The 19,799-nt window shown below is 44.0% G+C and overlaps 1 protein-coding gene across 3 annotated transcripts in view; it reads right to left on the reverse strand.

The window, feature by feature from the left end:
• Positions 1 to 3,227: 3,227 nt before the first annotated feature.
• ARIH2 (ariadne RBR E3 ubiquitin protein ligase 2) overlaps positions 3,228 to 19,799 on the reverse strand; it is a 31,571-nt gene continuing 14,999 nt past the window's right edge. For all 3 annotated transcript variants that reach the window (XM_057390348.1, XM_057390347.1, XM_057390346.1), the window contains exons 3-15: positions 17,848 to 17,915; positions 16,142 to 16,205; positions 12,679 to 12,826; positions 12,040 to 12,161; positions 11,053 to 11,162; positions 10,116 to 10,233; positions 8,595 to 8,645; positions 8,473 to 8,494; positions 6,821 to 6,972; positions 5,607 to 5,750; positions 5,208 to 5,276; positions 4,183 to 4,266; positions 3,228 to 3,713 (exon numbers count right to left, since the gene is read on the reverse strand). In XM_057390348.1, coding sequence (XP_057246331.1) covers positions 3,642 to 3,713; positions 4,183 to 4,266; positions 5,208 to 5,276; positions 5,607 to 5,750; positions 6,821 to 6,972; positions 8,473 to 8,494; positions 8,595 to 8,645; positions 10,116 to 10,233; positions 11,053 to 11,162; positions 12,040 to 12,161; positions 12,679 to 12,826; positions 16,142 to 16,205; positions 17,848 to 17,915 — 1,224 coding nt within the window. In that variant the 3' untranslated portion in view covers positions 3,228 to 3,641. The remainder of the gene's footprint in view (positions 3,714 to 4,182; positions 4,267 to 5,207; positions 5,277 to 5,606; positions 5,751 to 6,820; positions 6,973 to 8,472; positions 8,495 to 8,594; positions 8,646 to 10,115; positions 10,234 to 11,052; positions 11,163 to 12,039; positions 12,162 to 12,678; positions 12,827 to 16,141; positions 16,206 to 17,847; positions 17,916 to 19,799) is intronic.

Below are 19,799 nucleotides of genomic sequence, written 5' to 3' on the forward strand. Positions count from 1 at the left end.
ACCTCTGGCAACCGTCTCCCGGGCGGTTTCCRCCGCCCCTGCCCCCCTCCGGTGCCTGCGAAGAAAAGCGAGGGGTGGGAGCAGTGCAGTGCCCTCCCACACACCTCAACGCTGTCCCACAGCCCCAACCAGACCGGGGCCGAGAAAGGAATTCCCAGAACAAGTGCCTCATTTAAAAATAAAGTTCTATTTTTCACCTGCTTAAAAAGTCTAAAATTTAGAGTGCAAGACTATAGTACAGAAACCTCCTGCTGCCCCGACCTGTGGGCGGGCACAGCGACTTCGCTGCGCAGGGCAGCAGTCATGCAGTTTATGGTGTCAGTAGAAAACGTTTTGTTACAGTCTGGGAAGCCTGAGGACGAATAGAGATGAGGCAGCCAATGCACTAACACAAGCGAAGCCCAAATAAAAGAGTACTGGATGCAAGGATGGAGAGGTGTCGGGCTGGCGCAGGAGCTGGAAACAAGTGCAAAAAAGAAAAAAGAGAGCAAACATTCCATATCTGTARCAATAACGCATCAATGGGAAACTTCTACCTCAGAATTAATGGCTCCTGAGCCACTTTTTATTCACCTACATCCATGTAACCTTGCTGACTCAAAGAGGGTCATGTACTTACTAAGAGGGGGGAAAATGGCCTTTTCTTTTGGTATTGAGAACCCCCATTTCATTCCTGTCATCTGCCTCCTAAGCAGTGTCATTCACCTTAYATGCAGAGCCCTGTGCCCTGCACATTTTGTCTTTGAAATCTATGATTTTCTGTACAACACCAATACAGAAGTGAACCTGCCTAGGCTGCTAAAGCAAGTCCAGTTGTTTTCCCAGAGTATAGCAATAGGATCTGTGGGGGCAATCCAGGACTTTCACCACTTTCAGAAAGGATGTTTTGTTTTGTTTAAAAATAAATGGAACTGTTGACAAAGCTCTAGTTCCAGAAAATTTGAAAGAATTAGTGGGGGCACTGTGCAATCTTAATTACTGTTCCTCAGCCAAGCATCTCAGCAGCCTGTTCAGTAAGTCTGGCCACAGCTATATAGTCTGGCTTGTCTGTAAACAAGGATTCACAGTAAAATATTTTGTGGGGGCATAGAAGAGGGAGGGAGGGAGGGAAGGAGGTTTGGAGGGAGCGAGACAAAACCTCATTCTCATTTAGCTCAAAGCTGGACAATTACGTAAGAGAAGTGAAAATTCTTTGGGATTTGCAAATTCCACATACCTGTTCTGCAAAGAGATTAGGTGTTAAGATAGTTATGTTTAGACAACAAGAACACCAGCTTTTGTCCTAATCAATACTTTGCACATCACATTTTTTAAAGAACACTTTAAACATTGGTAGTATTCACTGCAAACTGCTGGGTTTCAGCAAATCTTCCCCCCTCCAATATCCTTTCCAATGGAAGCAGCATGCCAAAACTTGGACAATCATTTGGAAAGGGGAGAGGAAGAGACTAACCTCTAGGATATATCATGAGGAGGGCACAAAGAAGCTGCTGCTGGGTGCAGAGTAATGAATGAAGTTAAGAGAGTGGCTGGAGCAAGGTCCCATCTATCTCTATGGCTCCAGTCTGGAGGGGAGGCAGAACAGGACAGAGCGGGAACACAAGGAGCCATGGCTGTGGAGATCTCTTGCACAGCAAGCAACACTGCTCCCAGAAACCACAGACTCCTCTCCTGCCCTGCTCCCTGGCTCCAGTCATCTCCCCACAAGCTTGCCCTACCCTCAGCTGCTTCTGCTGTAACATTCACTCCACAGCCAGCAGCTCGTCGCAGTACACTCCCCTGTTCCCTGAGGACAGATYCCACACCAGGGGCAGGAATAAGGAAGGAAAAGGCCTCTCAGTTTGAAGTTTTCTGTTGTGCACAACAAGCATGGCCACAGGATTAGCTCCTGTGACAGCTACTCCTTGTTTAAACTAATGCATCAGTCTTGATAAAACCTATAAGCCCAATTACACCGGCTGCAAATACCTGGGTCACATGTCTCAGGTACATGAAAGAGGCTCCAAGAGCAGAGTTAGCTTATTCCGACATGCAGAAATTTAGCACTTTCCCCCCCAACTTGTTTATCAAGTGACATTGCATAAGAACAATACAGGGATGCATCAAAGGCAACACTTCCAAATACAGCATGGAAGAAAATCCCATGAGTTCCCCACCGAGGTGAAAATTTCCTCAGATCAGACTCCAGCTGCACCTTTACTGGCTGCAAACAAGAAACTCCTGGTGCAGGTGACACAGATATCTGTGAAATCCTAACATGTGGCCTGCTTCCTGCAGTGAACAAACAAAAATCAGTATTTAAGTAACCTTTTTCATGTTAACCCCTACTAAGATGAACTAGGTTTTCATATTTTTATTTTCGTGTATATTTTACATTAGAAAAGAGAATGTTAATAAAAAAGCTCCACATGCTCCTAACAATCAATTTTCTGATAAGTTCCCACCAGCATCAATACTAATATACAAATAAATTAATTTTGCTAGTTAATTTTCTGCCTGGCTTGGTGCAGGCTCTGCACAAGCAGTGCACCTGTATTCAAGTGCTCGTCCACATTGCCAACACGTGCCAGGGAGTGTGTTGTACATAATCTTTGCCCCTTAGTGGTGTTTAGTCTCACTTTGATGAATGAGATCAAATTTTCTCAGCCAYGCTACCCAGCAGGCACAAATAATCTTTATCAGGCTGCATGGCACTGTTATAACATGGATTCTTTCACTCTGCAAAAGCCCCAAGCCTTGATTAACAACTGTATGCTACTASTCCCTCATCACTCACTTTGGCAATACAACATCCTCCCCACAAAAACAAGTAAAGCAAAAATCTACATGGAAGACCTAAAATTCATCAAATGCAGAATCTGATTTCTCTCAATTTCTCTCAAACTCAAGGCATATCCCCCGGTGTYAACCTGGTCTGTCCTCTGCAATTCCTCTGTTTGCTTTTGTTTGTGTAGCTGGATTTTGCACAGCTGATTTACAAGAAAAGGAGATGTCACATATGATCATATTGAATCACGGCCACTGCCGGTACTGTCGGGCCAGACACAGCAGCAGCCACCCTTAACAGCCACTCTCCTCATGCAATGCCAATGCAGCMATGCTCTGGTTAAAAGAGCATCGGAAAATCTAGCTGAGATATTTTGTAACCTCCTTCAGTGTCTAGGAGGATTTTGGGTCAGAGGAAGGGAGAGGGAGAGGGGGAAAAGCCCATTAAATTTACAAGCAGATTAAGGAAAAACACTCCACTGCCAATTTATTTTTAAAAAGGGTTGTGTGTTATTCTAAGGTTTGTCTGTATAATTGTACAACCGTTGAAAATTACATAAACTGTAATGACCTAATACTATTAACAGCCATTCAGAAAAAAACTCCCTCCCCTTCTGAAACCATCAAGGGCAGGAGGGAAATGGCCCAGGTAATATGCCAATCTGAGCTCTGGCCTCTAGCCTGGCAGAAACAGAAACAGAAAKATAAGAGAACAAACTGGACTAAGAGGTGGTGTTTGCATGTGTCTGACTTGCAAGGGGAGGGGTGGCTTTGTCCTTGGCCGTGTTCTCCCAGAGGCAGTGCCTGCTTATCCCAGTGAAGCTGCCATCACTTCACTCGCTGCTCTCACCCCTGCACTGTCACTTCCTCCTCTCTTATGTGTCATGGAAGTCTTTCAGCAGGGTCCTCCGTCTCTGCTCTGCTATGTGCATCTGATTCTCTAAGTCCTGGTAAAAGAGAAGGTACAAACTGTTAGCAGAAACTTGATTGGAGAAGACCTCATTTTCCTTAGGGAGACACTGAACTCCAGCCTGAGAAGCACTAACCATCACACAATTCATGCACACTCTGGATTACAAGATCCCAGACCCTCTTCCTTTTTAAGKGGGCTCCCTCTGCAGTTACCCAGCTCTTGCTCTAAAATGAACACTTAAAGAGTCTGCTTTTCACCAGAGGGCTGCGTGCAGTCTCCTCCAGAGCTCTGTGGCACCTGTTTCATTTTGCAGGAATCCCTGCAGCCCTCCCTCCTCTCTCACAAGGCAGTGAGCACTCTGCTTCTACAATATCTGCTGGCTACAGATGGTTTCTGGATCTGGTTTCTCAGAACCCTCACTTGATTGCCTTAGTGCTCCTGCAGAAGTGTTAAGCCCAACAAACAAAATCTGGCCACCAAACTCAAGCAAGCAGAACACTCACCCCTCTGTCATAGCTGTCTGCTCGCTCCACCTTCCATGAGAGATTTTCAATTTCAGCTTCCAGCTGGGCCTGCTGGTATTCAAACTGCAAAGAGYAAAATTAGAGACAGCAACAAGAAACTAGTTTAGCAGAGCAGTTTCATACCACACACTACACTTGAAGAGCAGACAAATGCATTGTRCTGACAGCAGTGCTGGCAGAGCGGGTTTGTGTCTGCTTATCCACCTTCACATAGATGGCATCACCCCTTCTGGGAGCTTGTTTTGAAAGCACTCCACAACCTGCATCATTCAAAATTAACCCAGTCAGCCTAAAAACACTGCAAGTGACAAATATCTCCTAACTCAGCTTATTTTGCCATAAACAAGTCACAAAGTGCTCCCATAAGCAGCTCCGCAGGCAGAGTGGAGGAATTGTTAACCACTGCTGGGAGCACTAACTTGTTCCACTGGCACAGTCAGATCCAGAAGAGAACATCCATCCACAGCCTTGGASAACATATGATGCCATGAAGAAAGATTCTGTAACAGGTTTTACAGGACAACTGAGTAAAAAAAAAAACCAAATCCTTCACTGAATTCAAGGCTGTTTTCCTACTTGCTCAGCCCATGAGATGCACCAAGCCAGCAAGRAACTTACACCAGGAATAAAAAGCAAAGCTAAACCCTGATCCTAGGCTGAAAAAGCTCTCCTCCACTAGCTCTTCACATGAAATATGGCCCATAGCTTYGTGATAAATCTTACCATGGAATAAAGGCACATTTCCAGCCTCAAAATATTCTGGATAAATGGCTTGTTAGTGGAAGTGCAATGAAGTCCCCTGGGAAAACAACATAATGCCTCAGAGGACAGGGCTGCTGGTCGACTTGAAGTGAAGAGGCAAGGTGCAAACCCACCTATTTATCCTGTCCTTACCTCCATCTCAGGACTAATATTTCAGACACTGCCTAGCTCTGGAATTCAGCCCACCATGCTGTCAGTTACACCCCAAACAGTTATCAGCAAAACAGAGCAGAACATCTTACCAGCTTCTTTCTGGGACCAGACTCCATGTAGTAGGCATATGGATATGTGTACTGCAGGGTATAGCGACACTGTCCAGGAGTGGGAGGAAGAGAGAGAGATTCAGTCAGCACAGTCACATTTATRTGATCACTACAGGCAAAGATGCCTGACATGGACAACTGGACACTTCATGATGGAATTTCCCACACCTTCCCTGAAAGAACTTGTGCAGCTCTGTATATTGTGGAGTATAACTTAGTAGAGGTCACTTGAGATGATTTTTGGTTAGTCCATGTCCTAGACCAGAGGACATAACTGTCCCACATAACCACAACTCTTAGATTTCCTTCCTTACTTGGTGTTATGAATTTAGCATTCTGGCACGTATACTCTGTGCCAAACAAGACACAATTACCCACCTTTGCAAGTAGTTTTGCAGCATTTTGTAGGTATTGCCAGTCTATCCATGTTCCCAAGTTGTTCATAACTCTTTCTTGGATTTTCTCCTGGATTCGTTGGTATGTTTGTGCCTCCAGCTGTAAGCTTTTATTGTGATTCTCCCACTGYAAGGGGTGGGGAGATAGGGAAAGAAAAAAAATGGCATGAGAATAGAGTACTACTGCTGTAAAAGCACAAGCTCTAGCAAGCAGAAATTGGAGTGGGGCAGGAGTCCAGCAAGGCAAGACATGCTATGGGAAAGAATGGCAAGGCAGCACCTCCAGCAGCAAGTGGTGGAGGCTGTAGACAACAGACKGACAGCAGCAAGAGCAGGGAGCAAACCCAGTTCCTCCAAATGGGAATGCTCTCTGGTCACACAGTGACCTTGTGTATAACAAGAGGGGAAGTCATGGTGATTTCTCCACTTAAAAGATTTCTATAGGAAGGTCATGAGTTTAAATTAACATTTGACTTGGGCTCAGTGAGCTCCAACATCCATGTGCACATTGTAAACATGGCTATTTCCCAAAGCCTGTTGGTCTGGAGAGCCAGGAATGAAGACATTTATTTTACGACAGGACTTGGCTCACACTGTGAAGAATAAACTCATTTTAATGGGGAAACTGAAAMGCAGCAGTATTTAACCTCTACCACATTCTCTTCTAGAGAGGCTGCTGTAGAGTTGCTCTGCATGGCCAGGTGCATGGAGCCTGCTGTGTGGACAGAGATGCTCTGATGGCAACTTTCAGAAACAGGATTACATGAAATTTTAGTAAAACTTTGCTACAGCCAATGGAGCTTTGAAGATAGCAGATTTTATTCAGTTTTTGTCTGTATAAAGACTTACTGCCAGGAACTGCAGTTCTCCAGTCCTGAAAGAAAATGATTGGAGCAATATCTATCTACTGCAGCAGCACTCAGCCTGCAGGTACACGGTACAGTGGCACACAGGTTATACCAATTTTCTCTAGCACAAGGAAATGTAGGAGTGAATACAATTTGCTTTGGGTATGACATCACAGGTWGGGATGGGACTTGTAAGGCAAGATTTTGAGTGAGAAACAACAGGGCCTGTAAATTTTGCACAGATTCTCTTTGGGCAGTTTCTTGCACGGAGATTGCTGGCAATGACCTTTGCACCAGGCAGGGAGCATTAAAAGGCTACAGCAGCTCTGGCCAAGGAGATGTCTCCTACCCTCTCAAAATAGAACAAGTACTTCTTAAGGGCCTCCCTGGCCTGTGCTTGCTGACTCTGGTTTACAATATCAGGATTCTCTTTGTACCGACTGCATTCGTAGTACTCGCTGCCGTGAGTCTTCCAGTCTCCCAGACACATCCAGCAGAAGTCTGCAGAAAACAGCAAAAAACCCACTGTGATGCTTAGAAAAAASACTGAGAAAGAAAAGCTTCAGGAGACAGAGCCCATCTGTTTTCAGATATTTCTGCTAAGCCAAGAAACACACATATTTTATATCATCTTGCAAAACAGAACTCAACAGTGAGCCAAAAATATCAGCCTCTCTTGAAGATTTCAATTGCACAGCCTCTCACTCAACYAAGGAAAGTAAATCCTGAAGTGCTGCATCCTTGTAAACCAAGACCACTGGGCAGAGCTGCACTTGCACCCTGCACCTACTGTCACTGGGTTAGAGAAGAGGCTGGAAGTCTCTTTCATGAGTTGCACCCTCCCCACCACTGGCACATTGCCCCATGCAAAMCTCTGCCTGAATAAAACACAGTCAAGCAGACCCAAAAGGGAACTAAGTCATGCAAGAGAAAGTCTGCCCTCAGTTCTCTCCAGAAGGGAGATACCCAGGTAATGTCAAATGTCAGTGGTTTATGACACTTCAAGTTAGGAGCTGCTGAAATAGGAAGAAAGCAGAGTAAAGAAAGCAATAGCAAAAATAGCAAAACTTGACAATTTTGYGATCTCAGAGCAAGGCTGTGAGCGTTCTGCTGGGAAGGAAAAAAGACAGAGATTAAGTTGCTACAATAAGAATCTCTTCTGTGTTACTTATGATAACAAGACCAAAATCTGTATTTCCAGAGTTCATCAGCCTTCTTGAGTGCTAAGTCACCATGGTACTTTGGCACTTGGCTGCTCCCCCTTGTCACAGAGCTCCATCAAAGCACGTCCAGTGCTGCTGAGAATCCCAAAGCAAAGGAAATGAGAGAGGACAGTCATCTTTAATCATCTTCCCAATAAGGTTCTGATATTACAATCGCTTCTAGTGGCACGCTTAACTCAGATGACTGAATACAACTATCTCACTCCAAGGCAACAGAAATTAATTCTGCCATGAAAAGACAAGTGCAAGAACAGGCTGTCATTTTGTAGGGCTACACAATKGCCCAAAGACACTCAGGCTGCTAATTGCACAGGGGTGGTCTGAGAAGTCCAACAGCTGCTGTTACACACAACAATTCACAGCTCCTGCAGTTTCATCTGGGTTGAAGCTCATTATTTCCACCACTAAGCAGGACTTAAGCTGATCTGGGTAAATGGCTACATTTGACAGTATTTTCAGCTGATTACAAATACAATTACATGGAAAGTTCTCCTGTGAGATGGATTCCACTGTCAAAATTCTGGAGACTTCCCTATCCAATGGACATGTCAGGGGGCAGGAGCCAAACCAGCACTGGGTCAGAACCCAACCCAGATCACAGCCAGTGGGAAAAAAGCTATCACACCAAAGTCTGTAATTAATATCCTGTTCAGCGTTTACTAGGGGGAAAATATTTCAGCCAATGTTCACAATTTGTCTTCATACCACAAAAAAATAGAGAACGGACTGTCAGCATTGACAAACATTGCAGAGAAAACGGCTTCCAAATCCAACTTACCATGCTTGCATTTGGAACATTGCTGAAAAAGAAGAGACAAGAGGCACTTGGTTAGCAGAAAGTGTGGGAAAAAAATTCCACTTAGAACAAGGGAGGTTTGACATGTTCAGGGAATTACTCACCATGTGATTGCAGCCTCCATTCTTTTCAATACAGATATTGCACTTGGGACACTGAGGAAACAGAAGCAATTGTTAGATCCAACTCTAGCAGCCTTCTGAAGAATGACAGCACTTGTGATTATTCCTCTCTGCCTTTTTTTCTTTAAAATATGCATCCATGTATGARACATATTCTCATATGAGAATATTAGCATTTATACTCTGCTTCCCACTAGCTCCTGACAGTTCCATTTAAAAGCAGGCAGAAAGGCAAAACCAGGAAGTTACACTGCAGCACTGGACTGTTTGCTCAAGAAAACAAATTTACTGTTATTACTCCTCATAAAACTGAAGGCCTTGCTGAGTTACCACTTTGCAGGTAATTAGGCACAGGGACACAATTAGTTCATGTRTAATAGTCTATCATAGCTACTTTGACTTCATGTAATTGTCACTATATTCTGTCTTCAGCACCCACTAACAAATGACAACTAAGCTACCTGCAGGGACTCTGCCTAACCACACTGAGACCAGAACAGAGATACCCTGGAGCGTTCAGATACATTTTTTGGTTGCACAGATACAAAAGAGTAAGTGAGTTTTGCTACTTTTTATAAATWTTCATGTCAAACAAAATGTATGCCTGGACAACGCTCAATAAAACAGAACCTTGTTCTACAAACAAGCATAACAGAAAAAATGCCATCCCATGCTGACACCTTCTCTAGAGAAGGAAGGGAACTTTGTATCCCTTAGATATCCTTAGTGGTCTATCCCTTTCCTAACACAATGGAAGCTTCCAGCTAATTAGCACKGTCACAGTTGCCACTGGCCATCATAGCACAAATGTGGCTAAGAACTATTTTGAATTCAGCTCACAAAATATCCAAAAGACATTAAAAGTTCCAATCTCAGATGACTGTGTTAGAGGATAAAGGTAATATACCTATAATTAAAGACGATTCTACAGGTAGGCTAGCACGCAYAATATGTGATACTATTTCTTTGTCTTGAGTCTAAATCTACCAGAAGTACCCCAATGTCTAATTTACACACTTCAACTACCCCCTTGCCAAATCAAGACTTTATCTCCCTCACCCTCCAGTTCACAGTACTCCACTAAGTTGTTCAGGCTTGAACACCATTGATGCCTTATTTGGTACTGACTTCACATTTAGGACAGTCTCTCCCTCCATTTTAATGGATAATTTCAAAGTAGCCACAGTGCTTTTGCCTGTGGGAGGACAGCACACCTGGCTGTCAAAGACATTCACACCAGGTCTGGAATAAGGACCACCTTGCTGCTTTTCCCACACAAAGCATTCCCAAAGCATTCAGTTGAGTTCTATCACTGCCATAGGGACATAATTCGTTCAATATGACAGCAGCTTCTGACAGAAGTTTCTTGACAGTCCCTAGGGAGCTGTGAGAATTTKAAGTCAGTGAAAAAGCAGAACACAATGCTATGTGTGTATAGRATTATATTCTGCTTTTCAGCCAGGGCTAGAGGACAATAAATAACATGTAGGTGCCTGTCCTTACATCTTTAGTGTGAGCACTGATGTAGTTGGCTGTTTCAGAATCATCTGCACACTTGGTGAGCCATTTCCGAATGGTAGCACAGTCCGTGGGTGCGTGGTACATCTGCCGACACTTAAAGCTTAATAAGGGGGAGAAAAAAAAGAGAAATTTGTATCAATTTCCRAGGAAATGACTCAAGGATTGAGGATTTCCTGACCAAAATCGGGGGGCCCAGTAAGGGATGCAAATGCTCTTGTGTATTGCTAGAGTGCAAAGACCAAGACTGAACTCCAACTCCCCCTCTTGTATAAAAGCTAGAGGCAGGATGAAAGTGAACCCAGGCCGGACAAATCACGTGTCTGAGGGCTGACACGTCCCTTCCTAGAGCCCACCTGTGTCTCCTCTAACATGACTTCAGAGCTCTGGGACAGACCAGTCACAAGTAGACTGACTCCAGTGGCAAATATCAGGCACCTGCACTAGCATGACCTGACAGCTTCAGGTGAATAAGGGCCATTTGCAGGGAGATACCAGAAAGCTGGGTCTCTGAAYTGGGAGCCCAATGCCTTTAATAAACTTTAAAACTCAACACCAGCAGACAGCAAGGAGGACTCCATGTTTACTACCAGAATCTAGATCAGTCACTGTATCTGTAGGAAAATTTTTAATCTAGTCAAAATGTGAGAATGGTAATTTGTAACCCCTTGATTAGTCAAGCTCAGCAYTCCCCGCTTGTCAGAACACCCAGGTTCCCAGGAGTTTAGGGAGCAAGGGGACATCTGACCACCTGCAGAAGTCAAATCACCAGTGTCCAATTACTYAGGCCCACTCAAGTTACAAACAACTCTAGCAAAGCATTTCAGATCCTTCTACACACCAAAACTGCTGGCAAGCAAAAGGAGTGGCTCTGAGGACAGCACACACTCCCCTGTGATCTGTAACCTTCTCTGTTTCTTACCAGAAGACCTCATTGCAACGATTGCACTGCACTCGCCGGGCTTTTGGCTCTTGTACCTGTATGACCATAGGGCAATCTGCACCAGGACACAGCTGCAGCTGGTAATGGCTCTGTGGACACACCAAGGGAGTAAAATCAGCAGTGGGCATAGAGCATTATGTGTTCAACTTTAACCGCTTCTATCTTCAAAAACATACAAGCCAGTTATTTCTTATAGAGAAAGAGTTGAAAGTGTCATCAGGTGTTGGGTATCAGAGCAGATTCTCCCTTTCSTAATATAAAAGACCTCTGTTAGTTATGTATGGCTTCTTTAGAGCAGGGAATTCAAATGGAGGGTTACAAACAAGACCCCACAAAGACACTAAACAAATTATTTTACTCTATTTGAGCTCCTTTGCCACCTGCTCCTTATGACCCAGAATCTATTCAGCTGCTCTCCTGTGGTGGCCATTCCTTCCCGAAGGGTCTCTTTATTGTGAAGAGGTGACACCACTCTTTCATACTGCTTTGCTGCTTTTTGAGTGTTCCCTGCCTGTTTCCAGTTACCAGAATACTCCTAAATATTTAACCTTTACAACTGCTACTTTAATTTCTAAAAAGCTCACATAAAATGTAACCGATTAAGCCAATTCAGCTGGGTTACCCTAAGTTGAGGGACCTATTTTTCTGAATATAAAAATATTTATGTAAGAACATGAAGGACTCAAATAATCAGATTGAAGTTCTGAAATTTTCAGCTGCAACACTCTGAGAATTCTGAAGCCAGRGAGTTACAGGATGACCTTACAGCAGAATTTACTTTGGCAATCTGCTAGAGCATTTTGTCAGTGAGGCTGTCCTACAGGAGCAGCCACATCATGTCTATTGAGGAMAATTTTGCTGCAGTTACTGCAGTTCTAATCAAAAATGCAAGACACTTCAAACAAAATTTCTGCAAGTCATTGGTGACTTGACCCAGRGTATTTTAAAACAGAAAAAAACAACTACCTCTACATAGTCCCTGAAGAGGTAGCGCCTGTATTTGTCTTTCAGCTCTTCGCTAGGCAGCAATGGAAACACAAAATCTTCTGGTGTCCGGAGCAGACAGTCCTGAGCCATGCAGGACACCCCTGAGAAAACAGCATTTTAGCAAACTGCAGTTTATACTAAGGGGTGAATGCACAGAGCATTCAACATAGTTTCCTCAGTGCCATCTGTTGTTGTGGCAGGAAGGACACAACTGTGAAACAAATCTGGGCTGCTGAAAAGCTGAAGCCCAACTGTCTTCACAAAAAAAACCAGGGCACATGTGTCCAGGACCAGTGGGTGCTTCAACCAGTATTCACAAGGTCAGATACTTAAATTAGAAAATTGTCTGTTACTGCYACACCAACATGAAAGACAGGCTAGGAAAAGCCCAAAGCAACTCTGGAACTACTCCCCAACACAAAGGGAACAGATGTTTGCATCCACAAGCACTCCAGGGGCATTACAACAGTACATCATCAAAGATGCAATTCGATTCAACAGATTTGCAGTTTCTAACTTGTTACAGTCATGTTCTTGACTCATCAGAATGGCCAGTGGGGCAAATACAGATCCAGCACCACAAATACAGATCCAGCACCGCATCCACCTTGAACTCACCGACTCCAACACCATCCTTGACGAGGACTGTACAGTGCTGCTCCCAGCAGCTGCGACAGAACTGGTGCTGACAAGCCAGAGAGAGCAAGTTCTCCTTCCGGACAAACTGCATGCACACTGCGCAGTGGTGGGAGGAATGTACCATTGCCTGGGAGAGAGACAAACCAGCAGTATAGTGAAAGCACCCCAGCTCTCCCAGAGCATTTTCAGCTCATCCACAGACACTTGCATCACCCTCACTGTGACAATGGTCTCTGAGGAGCTCCAGGCCAGAACAGGTTCCTAAGCAGCTGGTGTGCTGACCCAGTCAGTCCTTCTCAAGAACCTCTTTAATCTCACAGAGCACAACAGGTTGACAGCTATTGAAMAATTTCTGCCTCTCCTCTAGGGCTGCCCAGAACTCACCTTTACTTTTCTGGTTCTTACTCTCACCTTGTTTGAAATACATCRTGTTAGTCCTTCCCTGGATTTACTGATATTCTTTGTTAGCTGGGCCAGACTATCTTCATAGGCTCTGGAGAGCAGCTGTCGCTGCAAACAGACTTAGCAATGCCCTTTTACTGGACAGTAATTTTGGGTAATGGGAGAYGCAATTGAAGGTGCAGCATGTAGAGTGTTTATACAGGGAGGAAAGGGAATTCACAAACTATCACCTCCCAGCTCTTATCTTCTGCCTATGTTACATTKGGCAAAACAGGCATCATCCCTTCAGCTGAAAAGGATTAAGAGGGTTAGCATCAAATCAGGCATAACTGCTGTTGCTTCACCAAAACACTGAACATAGTCYGGTTTCCCTCTGTGCAGTGCAGAGCTGATTCCCAGACAGCAGATCCAGCCTTCGACACATCTCTGTTCACCCCTGGGACCTGCAGAACTRGGTCAAGCCCAGCATCATCAAAACCAAGGCTCTACAAAACGGTCAGCAGGAGTTTATGTTCCAGTTTCTCCTTTCACAGAGAAGTCATATAATCACTTTTCATCYACTTTGCTACTTGTGGAGAAGCTTGTGGGCCTGCYRTTGGTTTCCATGCCTATCTCTGCATGCCARAGACACAGAGCAGCAGCACCATGATATGCAGCCACATAACTGACAGAGCTTGATTTATGGCATGGCCACATGAAAGAGGAAATAATGCAAATKTGTTCTAAGTGGCCTCATTTATGGCCCAGAACAAGATTCACTGAGTCTGCAATTGCACTGATTGCCTGGATCAGTTGCTCAACCTGAACAACAGATGTGCCTCTCTGAGCTCACCCTACAGCTTCTCTCTTTGGGGTCACTCCCTCTACAGACACTCACTATAAGCATCTGTCCTCAAAAATATAATCATTCTGCATTACAAGCCGAAGCACAGAGCAGCTTGCCCTAGCACACACAGACATACAAATTGCCTACCAAATGAAGTTTAAAATAGCCTTTTAACCATAATATCTTTCTTCCTAAAGTAGGATTGTTTGTAGGAGACTGGAGAAATGATTAATGGCTCAAAACAACTGACGTGTGTGTTTGGGTGGGGGCAGGACAAGTTCTGSGAAGGTGGGGTGGTCATTGCTCCACATCCCACCATGCACTGGAGCCTGGAGCCTCTGGTCCAAGCCCAAAGTGGGTACCAAGCCACTGGAACACTGAAGGTCCCATCTGTGGGGAGGACTCAGAACAGATAAAAGGCCATGATGAGGGTGTGTAAGCCCTGATGAGTCCCAGTGCCTTGGACCTTAGAGCAGCCAAGACTGCACTGGATCCAAGGTGGTGACTATTTATCTCTCTCTTCTTTTTTTTTTTTCTTCTCCTAACTTCCTTTTCTCAAAATCTGGATGGATTAGAGTTTAAGTCAGTGTCTTGCCATGCTTTACTTGGATGTTGCTTTAATATTTGCCAAGTCCTTTATGGTCCCCAGTTTGTAAATAAAAGACTGATATTCAGCCTCCTGAGAAATTTGTGGACCTGGTCTTACGTGGGGGCACTTGGCATCCTATGGCAGACAGGTAGGATTTGTTGCAAAAAGTCCGACTGCCATCCAAAGGGCACAGGGAACACATGGGTAGCCACAGATGCCCATGGCAGAGAACATAAAATCAACACCATATGGAGAGTCCTTTCTTTTTAAAACCATAAGCTGGACTGAGTTTTCTCTCTCCTTTTACAGGTATTTCATGAGAAGATGGTGGGGCCATGAGAAGATGAAGTGGTAGCAGGACTGGAGCGTTACACTGTCCTTCATTGTAACAATTATTTGCATGTATTTTGTCTCAGTAGTTTTGTGATGTTTATATTTGTAATGTTTTGTCTCAGTTTTGCAGTATGCATAGAAGTTTGCCTCAAGTATTGTYTTGGGTTGCTACACTGGGTGAAAAAGATTCCTATACCACTTCCTACCTCCTCAGAGCAAAATATAAAATAACTACAAATTAAAGTTGTGAAAGTGTTTGATCCAAACCCTGACTGGACCATGACTGAAATGATGTGCCAGTGGTCTCCACCTCTCCTGCCAAGGAGGTTGGAATGGCCCACTGCACGGGGAATACTTAAGTGACAGCTGATACAAAACTCAGATAAGTCTTGAAATACATGGATTAATTTGTAGATATGTCAAATAACAAAGATATTTTCTTCTGGACTTTAGGCAGGTAATTTGAGCCCATGAAACTTACACTCCTGTCAACTTAGCTTTTTCACTATCTTCTAGTTACAAGACAGATCAGATGCCAAATCTGGCTTTTAAAACCTCCTCTCCTCCACAACCCAGAGTGCTTCCCAGATGCAGTATTTTATCACTCAAAATCTGACACATGGCAATGTGTTCCTAGGGTAATTCTGCATTGTACCGAGACACCCACTGTGAATGAAATCTATAAACATGCAACAGGAAGTTTCTATTTAAAGATGGGAGGGGGAAAGTATCTGAAGATCTGTGTAGCCCTGGCTACAAAACACAAGTTGTTGGTTTAAATATCAGCACTGACTGAGTCAGCAGCAACACAAGTCACTGGGAGATTTAGCTTAAGCATCCCTGAGCTGAGCAGYGCAAATAATCATCTTGAGTAAAAGATAAAATATTTTTTAAAAATCTGCTCCAGACACAGACAAGTTCTGCTCACTCTGAGCAGCCAGAACTTCCTTTCAGAGTCTTTTACAGAGAACAGAATTGGAAGAGGCAGCCAAGCCTGTGCACTCTGCTCCTTCCATTGTGTGCTATCACTCATGCCAAAAATGATGCTAATTTTCTTGAAGAAAGTAATTCTTGAACACTACCTGCAAGCCAACAGCAAAGCTGCCACTCAAATATTAGAGACCTCTTGAACGCATTCTCATTTCAGAAGTAAACCCAGCAATGAATCAGGTGTCAGACCTGAGTTTGCAAAGGGTTAACATGGGACAGGCTGTGCCAGTAGTAATGCAATCCCCCATGAGGGGGTCAGAGGTGTCTGCCAAGGGAACAGACGGGATAGTTCRCATACTTACATGTTTGACTGAGGTGGGCTGAACTCGTGCTTCTACTAGCAATTGGGCAGCATTAGACTTGTGCCTGAAAAGGCAATTGAAGAATGATCAAATCAATTTCTGAACACATTTTGCATTCTTAAATTGATCCTTCTCACCTGAATAAACAGTTGGCTCTGTGCAAACGGTAGGGTAGGTTTCAATAAGGAAAGTGGAAATGTGTCCTGTGTGAGGCTCATTCATAGAATTGAGCTCTCATCAACAAAACTTTATGAGAATTTCCTCAGAAACAGAAATAATACTTCTCCTAGTAATGGATTAACATTTTCCTCACATTTTTGATGAATATTTTTCTACAACTATCTCCCTCCCCTGAAAAGTTATTTTTAAGCTAAGATCCTAGAGCAATCCCAAGCCACTGTCCACAATCAAACACACCAGTGAGGCTCTCGTCTGTCTGCTATTCCTCTGCAAAATCAAGCTGTCCTGGTTAAGTCTCACTTGAACTCCATATTATTGTCTAGTTAAGCATTTCCTCTGTGACAGATTATCACCCTGTAGGCATATAAAGCTGTCTATCAGCAGCCATGGAATTAAATGTATTTTGTTGTTTGTGATTTCCTTTGCAGAGRAATATTTATATCTCAATGAATCCAGAAAYAGCAGCATCACTGTTGTGGTTTTGTTGTAAGTCCCCCCTCCTCACCATCACTTCTCATTTGTTCTAGTGAACTTTCACTTGATGTTATTTTGCACCAACAGAGAAGTTTAAGGACTAGATCAGCTGGAGAAGAGCTTGCAAAGTCATTGCTCTAAACTCTTCCCCAAATTTTCTCTTGCCTAAAGTCTCATCAGTTAACCTGCATAATCACCCTGAGCTGCTATGCAGGAATCTCATGCTCCTTGAACGCCAAAGAAAAGCTTTCATAGGATACAGGGTAACAAAGGAGGCAATAGCATCCATACACAAGATGCATTTTCCATACCTTCTCTGGATGAAGTTGCTGGCTACAGGGCCAAAAATGTCAGGGCAGAATGAGTMAAGCCAATATGCTCTCTATTTTCAGACAATGTTCAGTTCTGAGCCAGTATTTTGTGGAGGGGCTGCCAGCCAGCAGAGCCTCCCAATACACTTCCTGCATACGTTTGTGCAGAGTCAGAACCCTCTTTCTGAAATCAGTTGGAGGGCTTTGTTACAGTGACACCGACCAAACGAGGGAGCTGCAGTGCTCAGTTCTCTCACTCCAAACGCAGCTCAGCTTGGGAAAAAACCATCACTTAACGTAAAAAGGAACAAAAACTTCAATGTGAATGTACTACTAAAGATTACATCAATATARGGGCAGTGCTCCTTTATGACTTATGGCTCCTATGTTTAAAGCAGAACATATGCTATCTTTGTCTTTTAAATAAATATAGATGCAGCACTCTCAGTGTGTGATCTCTAAATTTAAGACAAATCTATCTACAGGGTTCCTAGCATAACAGTAATTCCTGAACTGAAAGACAGTCACTGTTACTACCCTCTCCCTGCTTACAAAYTCCTTACAGGCAGTGCAGCCTCAACAAACCGGTGGTTTTCCTCARCTCCCTGAAATGGACTGTGTGTTCTGCTTTCAGGTCCAAAGACACTAGCCAAAAATACACTTATGGAGGACCCCGAGTATTTCTGCAAAGCCAGGAGAGAAAGCACTGAGCACAGAAGAGATAAGACTATTTACACTTACCTTTCCAAAATCTCTGAGATTTGCCAGTGGAAACTAACTAATACTAGCTTTGCAACAGCATGTGATACCTAGGTGGAAAATAAAAGAAAAAGAAAAGGTCAAGCTTAGCACATTTTGAAGCCACACCTCTGCTTAGGACGATGATTTTCATATAAAAGTTGCMCAAACTCAGTACAATATTTCAGTGATAACCAATTCACATTAAATTGCTCGACACAATGCTCGCAGCCAGGACATCTGCAATACAAAAGTTGGAATAAAGTGTGRATGTACCAAAAACTAACTCACGTCGTCACAAAAGCACAGAGAGGAGGAATAAAGAATTCACTGGATTATSTTGACTGTGCATGGAAGCCCCACACCCAGTCCTGACTGTCATCACCACTCTGGAGGCCCAGAGCAGACTGGGGGGGATCAGGTTCCTCACTAAATGTGCCAAGTAGGAACCTCAGGGCAGACAGATACCACTTACTGAGGTGGAGAAGCAGCAACAGGCTGCAAATMCAGGCAAACTGGGACAGCAAAAGGTATGGGGAAAGCACAAATCATTTTCGCAGCCCTTCACTGTGAAGAAGTTACATGTTGGAGTGGAAGACAGAAACCTACTGTGACAGGGCCTGTTTCCATGTGGAGCTGCTTGCATTACGTGCACTCTTGGCAAACATTAGCACAATCCGTGCTAGCCTGAGCACCACCAGACTACTGCAACATGACATTTAAAGTCATGCCACAAGGGTACAAGCAAACAAGTTCTCCTTCGTTTTATGTATGAGTTTATTTCACAAGAAAAGAGTCTTCTGCTTGTACAGGAAGATCCCTACCCACATGCTAAACTGATGGACCTTCAATCTGCTTCTCAACTCCTTCAGATCCTACATTCAAACAAAGCAGGTGTCCTGCAATCAACACACCTTTTCCAGGGGAATTCAGARGGCTGACCCCTGTCTCCTCACTCGCCTCTGTGCTAGGAAGCATCTGGGCAARTTCAATGTCTGCACATTCTGCATTCAAACACYCTCTGACACTAAAGGGCTCTGCCTCCAGCACTCCCTGACAAGCTATCAGCAAGCCATCTACACTGCTCACTAAACTACAGAAAACAACTCCTGTTCTAGCTGCACGAAGAGTTGCTTTTTTTTCTCCTAGAGAAGCTGTCAGTCCCAATCATGAGCTGAAATGCCATAATTCTTCTTGAATCCTGCTACAGGTGAATCACAGGATCTGATGTAATACAGACACKCAGCAACACCAACACAATCTGGAAGGAAAAACAAGTAATAGTCACAAAAACAGTCTGGCTCTSCATCCCTAGGAGAAGCATATTCATTACTTTTAAGTCAACCCTGTCAAAGAGGTGCAGTTTTACAACACAACTGACCTATTGCTGCCATATGATACTGCCCTGGTCCTGCATTGGCATTTTTCAGTGCTGGACAGTTGGATCAGCAAATTAAACCAGGGCAGCACTAACACACAAAGCAGATGTGGTGTTTAATTGACTCTTACCCACCTCTACATTCTGACGTGCCCACTTTGCTGGCCACTAAGAAATCCTAGTAATAAAAAAGCAACCTTTCACGTACAAATAACCCCTTTTCTAGGAGAACCAAAGCATTAGCTCATGCTATGCAAGATCTGGCATGTCACCTTCCTCAACTTTACCAGCGATGTGATGTGACCCTCTGAAAACAAAGGCTGCCAGGCAGTGTTGCCCTCCCTCCCGGCACAGAAGCCTGTGATTAGATGGAGCGTGGCACACAGGGCTGCTGCTGCCAACACACACAGTCTGCATGGATGAAGCGCCACTGCCAGCCTGGGCTGGATTGTTATCTTAAGCCCCCAGCCTGGCAGACCCAGMCAGACACCTCTGACTTGTTTGTACAAGGAAAACATCTGCATTTGAGTCTGTAAAACAAACAAGCACCAGGAATGTGGTCTCTACAAGGTTGGCT

The sequence above is a fragment of the Malurus melanocephalus genome, unplaced genomic scaffold (genome assembly GCF_030028575.1).
Source record: "Malurus melanocephalus ecotype Western Australia unplaced genomic scaffold, MMel_1.1 scaffold_24, whole genome shotgun sequence".
Taxonomy (NCBI): domain Eukaryota; kingdom Metazoa; phylum Chordata; class Aves; order Passeriformes; family Maluridae; genus Malurus; species Malurus melanocephalus.